The 12,562-nt window shown below is 45.7% G+C and overlaps 3 protein-coding genes across 3 annotated transcripts; 1 reads left to right on the top strand and 2 right to left on the bottom strand.

The window, feature by feature from the left end:
• Nucleotides 1–2,234: 2,234 nt before the first annotated feature.
• cdca8 (cell division cycle associated 8) lies at nucleotides 2,235–6,109 on the bottom strand. Its single transcript, XM_035620974.2, has 11 exons — nucleotides 5,970–6,109; nucleotides 5,580–5,685; nucleotides 4,535–4,663; nucleotides 4,333–4,373; nucleotides 4,125–4,200; nucleotides 3,850–3,917; nucleotides 3,636–3,718; nucleotides 3,455–3,553; nucleotides 3,208–3,337; nucleotides 2,994–3,080; nucleotides 2,235–2,884 (listed from the first exon to the last, which is right to left on the bottom strand). The coding sequence occupies exons 2-11, from the start codon at nucleotides 5,668–5,670 to the stop codon at nucleotides 2,849–2,851; spliced, it is 840 nt and encodes a 279-aa protein (XP_035476867.1). The 5' UTR covers nucleotides 5,671–5,685; nucleotides 5,970–6,109; the 3' UTR covers nucleotides 2,235–2,848.
• c19h1orf109 (c19h1orf109 homolog (H. sapiens)) lies at nucleotides 5,978–9,783 on the top strand. Its single transcript, XM_035620976.2, has 4 exons — nucleotides 5,978–7,082; nucleotides 8,573–8,752; nucleotides 8,846–8,964; nucleotides 9,290–9,783. The coding sequence occupies exons 1-4, from the start codon at nucleotides 6,814–6,816 to the stop codon at nucleotides 9,328–9,330; spliced, it is 609 nt and encodes a 202-aa protein (XP_035476869.1). The 5' UTR covers nucleotides 5,978–6,813; the 3' UTR covers nucleotides 9,331–9,783.
• On the bottom strand, nucleotides 9,608–11,973 carry cldn35 (claudin 35). Its single transcript, XM_035620975.2, has one exon. The coding sequence runs from the start codon at nucleotides 10,777–10,779 to the stop codon at nucleotides 10,090–10,092; it is 690 nt and encodes a 229-aa protein (XP_035476868.1). The 5' UTR covers nucleotides 10,780–11,973; the 3' UTR covers nucleotides 9,608–10,089.
• Between the last annotated feature and the right edge of the window lie 589 nt (nucleotides 11,974–12,562).

Genomic DNA, 12,562 nt, shown 5'->3' with positions numbered 1-12,562 from the left:
AGTGCTCCCCTTTGAATCACAGACTTGCAAAACACGCGCTGCTGCGTCACCCGGACCAATTTGACAGCATTATGGGGCCACGATGGGACTTCTCCAGCAACAGTTTTTGCCTCCCCGCCTGCCGCCTCTCCTCCGAGCGAGTCGTTGTATGTTCAGGGCCTGTAATTTCCGCAGGGTTTTGTCTTTGGCAGATGTTCCCCCTCCACCTCTGCCACCGTCAGGGTTTGCCTGAGCGACAGAGGGGCCCGCCCATCAAAGCGCCATAAGGACCCCGCTGGCCACCAGACGAACACATGGCCATGAACGCGTCGTGTGGGGGCAGTTCAGGCCCATTTACCGCTTCCTGCCCTCTGCCACTTCACGTCACCTTCTCGTCCCCGTGTCCTTGCAACTCTCCCGTCACGGTAAAACAGACGGGAACAAAGCGCCGGGGGGTTTTGTGCCGACAAAACCGACTCAGCGAGAGAGGAGTCTCGACCCCTGGCTGACTCGATGGGAGCTGAGTGAGAGACGGTGGCAGACGGAGGTGGGGGTACATGAATAAATCGATTAGCGGCGCACTTTGACGGATGGGATTTTTAGGAGGCCTCGACGCACCGCAGAATTAATTTCGCTGGGAGAACATGCCTCGGCCGGGTTCATTCGTCTTGGCGGGGGGAAAAAATTGGCAGTTTCCCCGGGTCCAGGGGCTCAGTTAACCAGCGGCTCCGGCAGTTTGTGAGGCCACGGTGGAGGGGAGGGCGGCTTTGTTGAGGAATACTGCACATTTGTGTCAAGCGTGTGTTAATGATAACAGATTTGGGGAATGGAAAATGAGAGACTGTGGGAGGGTGAGGTTGGTTGGTAGGAAGGTGGGTTCGGGCTTCGGAGATCGGATTGGCGCTGCCGACGGAACAAAGGACAAGTAACGAAAGGCAGCTGTAAAGACTGCACATAGCTGAGCATGTAGCAGAGCCTCCTTCCGTAATTGTCCCAAAGTGTGAAATTACGAGCCGTCAAATCCAAACAGTGAGCCGAAAGACAAACGCAAAGTTAGTGTACGAGGATAACGCTGGCAGCGAGTTGCTTGCGACAGAGCATCTCGGCACCGTGTCGCTCCCTCTCGCCCACACCCCGGATCCCAGTCCCTCATCCCGAACATCTCGGCGGGTGATTTATGTAGCCGCGTTGCTCTGTGACCTCAAAATCCGCCCCATCCATACCGCACCTGTCAACCGTGCCACTGCCTGCGTGCTTACTGAGAAGCGAGCCATCCGTGCAAAATGGCAATTTTCCACCCACCTAGAGAATAAAAAAAAGAAAGAACCCAATCCATTCAGAGGCAACGCTCGGGGGGAAAAAAATAAATCCTATGATATGTAGAGCAGGTGCGCGAGGGCTTGGCGCTCGGCTAACGAGGGAACCGAACTGCATGCACCGCTGACCACAACATCTGTCGTTTGTTGGGGTTGCAGAGTTTGGGCTTTTTTAAAAAAAATAATATTTGTTTTGCCTCTGCAACACAGTTTGCACAGCAAGAGACAGCAGATGATAAAGCGCTCGGGACGGATACAGATGGAAGGTGCCGGGCCCCAGTGTTCGGCTCGGGGCAGAGATCCCGCGGCGTGGCACGGAAGCGTATGATGCGTTCAGAATCCAGCGGGGGATTTGTGAAGAGTTATGCTCGTCCGCCTGGGCCCAAGGTGAGGCCCGGGTCTGACCCAGATCACCGTCACCCAGGTGGGAAGCCTAACAAGCTCATCAGGCCTAACGGACCTGAACGGGAATTCTAATTGGCAGCGCTATGATGTCGACGGAAGTCAGAGTGCAGGTGTCCTGTGCCAGGAGTGGAAAGAGGGCCGCCACTTCCTGCCAAGAGCGCGCCACGTGACTCGCGAATGTCCCCTCGGTGTGAACAAGGTCGCGAAAAGGACAAGAGGAACTTCTTGCATAAGCAAAAGCAAGAGTTGGTTAACCTACAGGAGGAACGTCGCACACAAAGAGAAAGTCACAGAGCCGCTTCCTGGCAGCTCTGGCAAGACTTTTTTTAAAACATAATTATTAACCTTTCTATAAAGCTGAATAATGTAGCACGACATTAGAGATTTTCATTGTCTCCTGTAACTTATGTATATTATGTATTGAAACTCAGGGACGAACCATGTGTTTAAATATTCAGATTAACGAGAACACAATAATACAACGTTAAAAGGTCAGTTCAGCAAATTGACACATCTCAATAATAATTCTTCTCCTTCTACTGTGGAAATACTTAAAGCTCAATTCCTGCCTTTTTATTTTTGATCTTTGGCCTGAACAGATTGATTTGTTTGACTACTTAGAATAATGAGGAAAAGCCCTGACAGTACGCTGGAGCAGTTTCGAGTATTCGAGGCAACCAAAAGTTTCACAGTGAAATGCTGCCACCTACTGGTCACTATGCAAATGTACAGTCAGTTTGGAGAGGCATGAACTGTGCACATACAGTAAAAAACTTGTCCAGTGAGTACTGCCAAATGAATAATATCATGTGTTGAAGCCACTTATCGAACCAAAAAGAAACACGGTTTTAAGATTGTATACAAAACCCTTTATCAGTTTTGCAGACAAAGATTCAAGTATGTACACGAAGTATGCAATTGCACTTATAATGGAAATGATAACTACTTTATAGAGAGGTTGAGTGGAAACCAAAAAAAAGTGGGATTAGACATTATTTACAAAAGAAATCAAAGAATAAACAGTAAAATAATCTTACAAGTCTTGTACAGCAGAACAACTAAAATCTACCCCCCCCACCCCTTAAAACCTGACACCCTGAAAAAAAAACCATCTTATAGTCGGTCCAGTCAGAGCAGCAGCGAATAGTTCACTCTGATTTTCCACACAGTGTTGTGAGGCGATTCTGTCAGTAGTAAAAAGAAAGAAAAGAAAAACAGAAATAATGAGAAAAGGGGTCTCCACAGTGACATTGCAGGAATGTTGGACAGAGGTGATCGATAAACCGACTGTACCTTCAGCAGACGAATGCTCTTCAGGGCAGTTTCGTCCAGTAGTGACAGGTCCACCGAGTCCATCTGACTGGCCAACAGCTGGATGCTCTGGTTCGACACATTTCAAGACATGTGTAAGTAAATTACTCTGCTCTCGCTAATACAAACATATTGATGATGATAATATCGTCCTGTTGGACCCAGAGGTCTGAGACCCGGTTCACTGAGCACTCACCTCTCCGTTGCCGATGGGGACGTTGATGACGATGTCCTCGTTTCCTGCTGCGATGGGAGATCCGTTGACTGAAATGCTGTAGACCCTCTCCTTGTGGCGGGGAATTCTCACAGCAGGGGTCTTAGGAAGCCTGAGGAAAAGAGAGAGCCATGGTGAGTGATAGGAATCTGCTCACTGGAGGGGGTAATGTCTTTGATTTTGAAGTGAGCGAGTTAGAACAAGTCTCCGGTCGGCCACTAGTGCTCACCTTGGGTCGAAGCGCGGGGTGATGAGGGGAGTGGGTCCCATCATCAAGGAAGAATCCATGATGCTCCTGGCAGGCGTCACCATGGGTTTCCTGGAAGATCTGAACCCACACAGAGACGAATGTTAGAATCACAAAATTGAGAGGGGGAGCTAAAGGAAAGAAAGATAGAAAAATGTCTGACCGTCTGATGGAGGTGCTCTGCTTGCTGACTGCCAGCGCCTTGGCTCTTTTTGACGTAGTCGGGGGCTTTCGTGTTGCTCTCCCCTAAATAAAAGAACAAATGTTTAAACGACACAAAGGGGCTGTTGCGCACAAATAAAATTCCCTTACATTCAACGATCAGTGAGGCTCTTTTGTTTCTTTTGCATGTGAATGAATGAAAACCAGCCGCTCACCTTCTTCGTTATGCCCGGACTGTTTTCATCCTCTGAGCTGGATTTGGCTCCACCTTTTTTCTTTGACGCTGTGGGTTGGAGAAAATGAAACGTGAAAAAATGAAAGAATAAACCATCCTCAGAACCTCAAATGATTGACTGGATTGAATGAATTTGTTTGTTTTTTTTAATCATCCATTGAATCCAAATTAGCATAATCATCAATAGTACTCTGTTTCTAAACTTTGTTTAAGAATATACTTGAAAACTAAACACAGGAAATAGTTTCGGCTTACTTTTCTTGACTGATTTCAGAAGGACTGCGTGGTCCTCAGCTACAACGCTCTCAACAATGGCAGCTTCCTCTTCTCTCTGTGAACAGACAGACGTGAATCAGAAACTGAATCCATGTTTCATACGGCACAGGTTGAGTCTGAACAAGCCAAAGAGAACCTGAAACTTCCTGAGACGTCATGCTATGAGATACGAAGATGATCAGCTCACCTTTGTAGCGTCCACCTCCGGTGACTTTGGTTTCTCAGACTCTACAGAGAGTGGGGGGGTAAAAGATGAGTTAAGGGATAAACCTGCAAATTATCTGATTCTTTTTTATTAGAAACATTTCACTACTGATTAAAAAAAAAATGCAACTAAAAAGTAGAAGAAGTAACTGGGTTTCATGGGACTAATGTTTGTGTCCACTCACTGCAGTGCTCCATCCAGGGCGTCTGCCTCACAGCCTTGGGGAGCTTGATCAGCGCCATGTTGTAGCTGTTGTCAACATCTTTCAGCAGCTGCTTGATCTTCTCCTGGAGCTGTCCAACTCTGGTCTTCACTGGAAAAAACAACAACAAGTGTTGGTGTTAAAGCAGCGTCACAAATCACACTACCCAGTTGGTCTATGAGGTAAAAATGAAGATGAATTGTCTCGACTTTGACAAACTAAATGCTTTAAAAATGCTACTTATGTCATGATGCATGAGTATTAGTTATCCATTAATATGTTTAGCACCACTGATAAATCACCAGGGCCAATTTCAAGCCTATTGTAGATGTGTCAGTTTTTGCAAATAAGATGACTTATAAATTAAAAGGGAATTTTCTGTACAGGCCAAAGATAAGTAAGAGAGACAATACCAGTATAAGTTTGTCTGCTGCACCATTTGTTCAGCTGTACAACTCTTAAATACTCAAACAGTTGGTTGATATATTGGAATATGACAACATATGTTTCAATATTCATCTCTCAAGTTTCAATATATTAAATAGACTCTAAAATATGATGTAATTTAATAGACTTGGGACCATACACCTGATCAGAGGTGGAATGTGACCATGTCCATTTACTCACCTACTATACTTCAGTATAAATTCAACATATTCTAACATGAGCATTTCAATTTTGTGCCACAGCAGCTCCGAGCGACGTATTGTACTTCTGCTCCAATACAATAACATGACAGCTTTAGCTAATAGTTGCATTACAGATGAAACATTTTGCATACAAACATATATGCTGAGAACAGTTTAACAAAGATGAATACAACAACAAAGATGAATACAACAACAAAGACGAATACAAAAGGCCCGGATGGAGAATTCGCCATTTTTTTCTAGCTTGCTTTCATAATGAAGTATAAAGAGTGTGTTTGTACAAGTGGCTTTTCTAAAAAATCTTTAGGATGTCCAACACAGCGTCGCCACGAAGGAACCCCGATCAGAGAAGACCGCCATGACTCGAACACACTCACCCTCGCTGTCGAAGTCCTCCAGGAAGGCTTCGAGCTTGGCCGACCTGGGGTTGTTCTTCCGTGGTTTAGCGGTCTTCTTCCTGGGAGCCATGTCTGCGGGCACAAGCTGCGGGGAAAACGACTCGATTTACACCACGCGACACGGTGATATCTCCATGTTACACTGACATCTTTTTTTTTTTCTTAAACGACGACCCTCACAGTCAAATTTAACGTTAGCGTGCTAACCGTTAATGCTAGTCGCCTAGCAAGAGTCATATCCGGCCTCGCAATTCGGCTGACTCGCTTTATTCTATCGTTTAATTCACACGCACAAACAAGCCATAAACACTCTACCAACTGTTTTATTAATAAATATACATAATGAATATTTCACAAAAGACTCATTACCTGGTTATGTTTTTTGCTCCTCAGACACTCGGCTCTCCCTTCTTCACAAGGCAGTTTTCAAATCTACGCGCGGGGAGGGGCCGACACCCCCTATCAGCCAATTGCGGCGCGCGTTTTTCTCTGCGTCACGGTAAAATAGTGTTTGACCTATCATAGCAAAATGCGTCAGCGTCCACGCTGGGGAAACGGAAGCGAAGTTTAATGCTGCCTTCACGTAATATTGTAAGTATGGTAAAAATGAGTTGCCCATTTGGAAATTGCACATGAACGCCCCCCTCAAGTCGTTATTACGAGTGGGAAAAATGAAGTCGTTAATACGAGTGGGAAAAACTCGGGAGAGAATTTTGATGTCCGAGTTTCCCGGATTGGGGTGAGCAGTATCTTTTAACATGTGAAGAAGAAGACAGATTCAGTAATGGATGGTACATACTTCTTTATTTTTAACAGTGCAACACGGATTAGGTGTTGCTTGTGTACATGCAGTAATTTTAATCTGTAATCAATGTACTATTAACAATACATTTTTTAAATAAATTCTTTCCGACAACAAAGCACCTGAACATGACATTGGTAATTCTCTGACTCGTAATCCCGACTTCACGAGTGGGAAGTAGGATCTTCCGACTGGTACGTGAAGGCGGCACAAGCAACATGGTGGAGATGTGATGTTTCCAGCGGCGACATGGTCACAGTTTAAAGACTCGCAGCAATCGTATTAACGAAGCTATTTGCTCTTTAATCGTAAAATACATTTTGGAATACAATGGTTCATTTATCGGACACGTGCGGGCTTCTTTTCAGGTCAGCTAATGTGTAAAAAGACAACAGCAGCAGCAGCACAGAAATGTCCAAACTCGCACTGTCGTCGCTTCACGAGGCACTGAGGAAAAGCTTCAAGAGTCTGGGAGACAACCAGAGAGTGTGGAGGAGCGTGTTGGCCGAGTGCGGCCCGCCGATGGCGTCTCTGGGCAACTTGGCGGAGCAGTCGCGGGCGCTGGCCAACGTGCAGATCTCCAACACGCCGCTCAGAGACTTCCCCGACCTGGCGGACCGCCTGCGCTTCAAGCTCGCACTGGCGACGGATGCCGCGCTGGGCCAACTCAACGACAAGATGTAAGTGGAAACGGCGAAGCGCAAATTCAAACTGTAGTGATGACGTACAGACTCACCTCTCCATACTGTTCACAGTCTTTACCTGTGATGTACAAAAATCACAGACGTGACTTAATGAATCTGTCGATCATTAGTTGTTGGTAGGCCTGTGATAATACGATAATAATAATAATAATAATAATAATAATAAATTTACTTTATATAGCACCTTTCAGAAGTAGCTTCACAAAGTGTTTTCACAAAAACATACAAATCACAGACAATTAAAATCAGCATTCCAACAATAATACGGTTTTCAGGTAACATATCTGTATAAAAAAAGGAAATAAAAAGACGATATAAAAAGAGGATAACTACTTTTTGTTGCACGATATTGTCCCAGAAATTATTGCGATGAAGAATATTATCAAGATTTTAAGACAATTTTTTTGATACTAATCGTGTGAGCTTGCAGTATATTGATCCTACACGATTTTGTGCTACTGATGAGAAAAGTGTTATTAAAAGTTTAGGCCCAGTCAAACAAACAATCCATCCATTTTTTATAGACCAATAAATTATTTGATTACGACTTATGTCAACAAACATGCATGCAACACAATGGCTGTTATTGAGGTCAATAGAAATAATTGAGGTCATATTCATGAATCGTATAATTAGTCAATAAAGTAGTTATTGTCACAGGCCTAGTTGTTTGGTCCATGAAATGTCACAAAAGGGTGAAAAAATGTCCCAAACCCCCAAGATGATGTTTTGTTTTGTCCACACACCAAAGGTATTTAGTTCACTGTCATGACGAAGCAAAGAAACCAGAAAAATATTTACATTTAAGAAGATGAAATCTGAGAATTTTCACTTTTTTTTTCTTCGTAAAAACTACGTGAACAGATTAATCGATTGTCAAAAAAAGTGCCGATTAATTTAGTAGTTGATCACTAATCGATTAACAGTTATGGCTCTAGTTAAGTGATTTGATAAACAGTATACGCCACTTACGTCTCACTGCCACGCAATCCACTGGCACGTGCCAATGAAACAAGAGTGGCGCACCATCGGTGCACGCCGGTGAAAGATGGTATCTGCCAATGGAACAGGAAATCACACAAAGGCAGCAGCATATCAGGATCAGCAGTGAAAAGAGAAGTCACATCTGTGAGTAAAATGTGACGGTGTGACATACTGTTGTTAAGTGCCATAAGCCAGTAGAACAACGGTGGCTTTGCCTAAAACTGAATTGGCATATGCCACTGAAAAAAAAGCTCATTCCTCACACATTTTCTGTGTATCTTGTTCCCCTTAAGTATCACGACATCACACATAGCAACTTCATCATATTTACACACAACTTTTCCCATGTGGCACTTCTTGACGCCAGTTTGAAATATATTTCACTTGAGCTCAAAATCAGCTGAAAACTATATTTTGGATTTTTATCACATATACAGTCGATCAATCCGTCCATGCGTCCCTTTCCTCCCGCTTTCCCTCAGGTCTTCTCTCCAGTCTGTGCGAGATGCCGTCGGCAACCAGGTCTCCGCCGTCCTCCAACTCTACGAGCAGAACGCAGACGGCCTGGACGTTGCCGCCGTGACCGAGCGCTCGGCCGCCACCCCGTCTGTCGCCGACATGCTGGAGTGGCTGCAGGATGCCGAGCGTCACTATCGACGACAGTATCCTTTAATGTTTGCGTTGGTCTGGGTCGTGCGTTATGATAGGTAGGGTGTTTTTTTTTCTTTTTGCTTCTCCTTAACTCGTGTGTTCAGATATTTGAGGAGGAAAACGCTGCTTCAGACGCTGAGAGCCGACAATCTCTCCCTCTTAGAATCTGCTCCCAAGAGATGGAAATCCTTGGACTGTCCGAGTGCAGAAGACTGCATCACAGGTAAAGGGATTAATGTTGATGTGCACAAATAACTGTTCTCTCTTACAGTAAGGTTTTATTTACTTTGCAATGTTGCTGTGAAAACAAATGACTACTGTGTAGCTTTTTCTAAGATAAGATAGGACATATGATAGCAAAAAATAGTTTAGAAAGTCTAAAACAACAGCAAAAATGTCAGAAATTATGACTTGTTTATGTCCGTTATTTACTTTACTTATATTGACTATTAAAGGGGCTTTGTTATCTCCTATAGCTGTCCGTGTCAGAGGAGTGTGGATGCATCCATGTACGTAGGTGACCTAATCACTTCTCTGTCCTCTTTCAGATACACTTTGCAAAGTGTCCTTCCTCATGGAGTCCCAGTGAGGAGGGTTAAAACTGACACGAGTGGAACTCAGGACCAGCTTGTGATTTATGTTTTCGGGAGCTTTTTAAAGAAGAGGCTGGAGGAGAAGAACCGGATGGAGAAAAACTCAACGGACTTAAACGTGAAATGGACTGGATTTCTATTTAGTTTGGTGAAATGTCTCCTGATCTGTTCTTGGATGGGAAGTATGTACACGCACAAGACTGTATAAACCTATATATATATATATATATATAGTGTAAAAAATAACCCAAAGGAAATCGATTATTCAGAGAACACTTTACCAAACTTATTTTATTTCACATTTTTCATGTACCGGTATGCAAATCTCAGTCGAGGCTTCACGTGTCCGATCAAGAGGTAATGACACTGTCAAAGAATAACTGATCAAAAAAAAATATATCACTGCATTCCCCACAACACAAGCCATCATTAAAGCCGCCTTAACAATCGTACTCTTTTTTTTTTTTGCGAACGCTGTGGATTTGACAATGACGGGCAACGGGGCTTTCTTCAGGCATTCCCATAAATAAATCACAGTGCAGTCAAAGTCAAATTTCAAACAAGTGTGAATGTTTTTCTTCAGTACTGAAGTCAGGGTTTAACATTACAAAGAGATAAACAAACTGACCAAAATATAGGTTGAATATAATAAATATATAGATCTCAATTTGTAGGTTAAATGTCACAGACCTCAAACCTGGGACAGTAAATTTGGGAAAAGAACCAGAGACAAACATCTCTCCACCGTCCTCCTCCTATACATACTCCTTCATCGGGAGACTGTTGGATGTGATGGGTTTCGGGGGGTCTGGTGCCGAGGCGGGTGAATTAGCGAAGCTCCGGCCTGCGTAGCCCCTGCGGTACCGGCCGTCCCTCTCCATGAGGGGGCAGGTGCTGCTCAGCACCGCCCCGCTGATCATGAGTATGACGGCGGACGCCCAGCCCAGGTAGATCGCCTGACCCAGCTCCCGTTTGTGCATCAGCGGTACGTTGGGGTTGTAGAAATCCTGCACGACGGTGTTGGCCGTCCAGGAGACCGGGATCAGGACGCACAGGCCCGTGAGGATGAAGAGGAGGCCGCCGGCGAGCGCGATGCCGGCCTTGGCCCGCCGGTCGTCCCCGGCGCACGTGGTGCACTTCATGCCGCAGCAGGACACGGTGCAGGAGAGCCAGCCCATGAAGATGGCCACGCACATGAGGGCGCGGGCCGCCTGGATGTCCGGCGGCAGCGCCAGCATGGAGTCGTACGTCTTGCACTGCATGTGGCCGGTGGTCTGGTAGATGCAGTTCATCCAGATGCCCTCCCACTTGATCTCCGAGGTCAGGATGTTGCTGCCGATGAAGGCCGAGACCTTCCACTGGGGCAGGGCGGTGACGGCGATCGCCATGATCCAGCCGGTCACCGCGCACGTGAAGCTGATCAGCTGCATGCCGGTGTTCACCATGGTGACGACACTTTCTTTAGACTTGCTAGACTATTACCAATATCTGATAATACGGCAGTCGCGTCTGTGGCGAGATCTTGTTGCAATCCTCCTTTTGTTCCTCAAAGTCCACTGCTTGGATTTACTTGTCTGCCTATTGTCTTGGGTCAAGCCTCCTGAGTTCCTCTCCCTAGTTTCACTTTGTCAGCTGCCATTTTTCGTCTCTTTTCCTTTTTCTCTTCAACATCTGCTTCACTGTTTTCCCGTGTCACGACTCCTCGATTGTCCAGAAGCAATCGGCGACTTTCTCTCTGTCCTGACAGTCATCCACCTTCTTTTCAGAGGATCGGAAGCTCGCACACTTTCCCCCCTTTTTTTTTTCTTTCCCTCCTGTGTTCGAGTCAATGCATTATTGAGTAGCCAATAGCTGTGCAGTCACCTGTGGCAGACGGTCCAGGCCTTGTGAAGGGGAAAAATGGATCCCAGCCAGGCTGTTGTTTGGTGTTTTGTTTTGTGTTGTCTGGACGTTGTTCCTTGCCTTCGACTTGTGGTTCTAACCCGGGGGGCCGGTTGTTGAGCTGCAGTGTATTTCAATGCCACCCTCCTGGTCTTGGTGTAGCCTTACCCAGGTGGATCAGACAGATATAACCTGATACTCGGGATTCGAGGCCAACGACGCTGCCCGTGAGTGTATCCGGACACAGCTAAGGCTGATCACGCAGAATAACAAGCTGACCTCCTTGGTCGACAGACGTCCAATGTTTGGTCCTCCACAGGAAGCGGATAATCCACCGGAGACTCAACAGTCCATCAAAAGAGGTTCTTCTGGTCCCTTATTTGAGTCTAATTTGTCTAATTCAAAAAGGAACAGGGAAAAACCGCCAGCAGATCTCATCACCAGACACTCCTGCCGTCGCCGGCTTGAAGTGCGTCCTTGTCCACAATAAACACGCCGGGCTCGGAGCCTTGACGAGGCCACTTCAGGATTCACCCTCCCCCCCGGAACCGCGTCCTTCGGTGTCCAGTCCGCACAGCCCCGAAATGGGTCAGTCCGGTTCCAGCAAGAGCATAAATAACAAATCAGGGCCGCACGGCGGGACTTCTGGGTACAGGGAGCATCAGGTCTCTCCCTGCCATCCGCGGTACGTGACGGGTGACGGTCAAAACCTGCGCAAAGCAACACTGAACCCCCAGGAGAGAGAGAGAGAGAGAGAGAACAAACCCCACAGTGATGCAGGAGGGGAGGGGGCAAAAGAGGGTGAGACAACAAAAGGAGGGCGAGATGGATGGAGCAGTTGTGTGTAGGTGGATCAGTTGACACAAAGACAACACAGAGGGGCCTGGACAATGGGGATTACGCAGTTTGCGTTGGTCCACGCCACGCAAACCCACATGTGTTTTAGAGGGAGCTTTCACAAAAAAATTAGCTTTCATTTGCCCTTTTTTGTCTGACAAAGCGCTGAAAGGGAGACGGGGCCTGTGCAAAGTGGGGGTCATAGTTCCTCCGACAATGAGGTCGTAAAGGCTGAAAATCCACAGGTTATAGCTGAAAAATTTCAAAAAAGGTCATTGTATCATAACAGGAGTTTAATTCAAGGAAATGACAAAAACTCCATAATTCTGACGCTTTACCCAACAATGCTTTTTTTTGTTTAATTTTAATTATTTCATTTGAGCTAAATCTGAAAAAAAAACCCAGAAGAGTGGTTAAAACGTAAAACATCAGGTCATTTAACATAGTTATCGTCAATATGTTTCCAAGTAAAACAGCCAGAGGAGAAGAATTTGTGTAACAGAAGGACGT

This window comes from Scophthalmus maximus, chromosome 22, assembly GCF_022379125.1.
Source record: "Scophthalmus maximus strain ysfricsl-2021 chromosome 22, ASM2237912v1, whole genome shotgun sequence".
Classification (NCBI taxonomy): domain Eukaryota; kingdom Metazoa; phylum Chordata; class Actinopteri; order Pleuronectiformes; family Scophthalmidae; genus Scophthalmus; species Scophthalmus maximus.
Note: the sequence above shows the minus strand (reverse complement) of the source record. Positions and strands in the feature narration are given on the sequence as shown.

Excerpts from the sequence above, each read along its gene's own strand:
- cldn35 (XM_035620975.2), bottom strand. The coding sequence starts at position 10,779 with ATGGTGAACACCGGCATGCAGCTGATCAGCTTCACGTGCGCGGTGACC.
- cdca8 (XM_035620974.2), bottom strand. The coding sequence starts at position 5,670 with ATGGCTCCCAGGAAGAAGACCGCTAAACCACGGAAGAACAACCCCAGG. Across the intron at positions 4,664-5,579 it reads GGAGGACTTCGACAGCGAGG|TGAAGACCAGAGTTGGACAG; the intron begins GTGAGTGTGTTC and ends TGTTTTTTCCAG. Across the intron at positions 3,918-4,124 it reads TCTGAAATCAGTCAAGAAAA|CGTCAAAGAAAAAAGGTGGA; the intron begins GTAAGCCGAAAC and ends TCCAACCCACAG.
- c19h1orf109 (XM_035620976.2), top strand. The coding sequence starts at position 6,814 with ATGTCCAAACTCGCACTGTCGTCGCTTCACGAGGCACTGAGGAAAAGC. Across the intron at positions 7,083-8,572 it reads GGCCAACTCAACGACAAGAT|GTCTTCTCTCCAGTCTGTGC; the intron begins GTAAGTGGAAAC and ends GCTTTCCCTCAG. Across the intron at positions 8,965-9,289 it reads TGCAGAAGACTGCATCACAG|ATACACTTTGCAAAGTGTCC; the intron begins GTAAAGGGATTA and ends GTCCTCTTTCAG.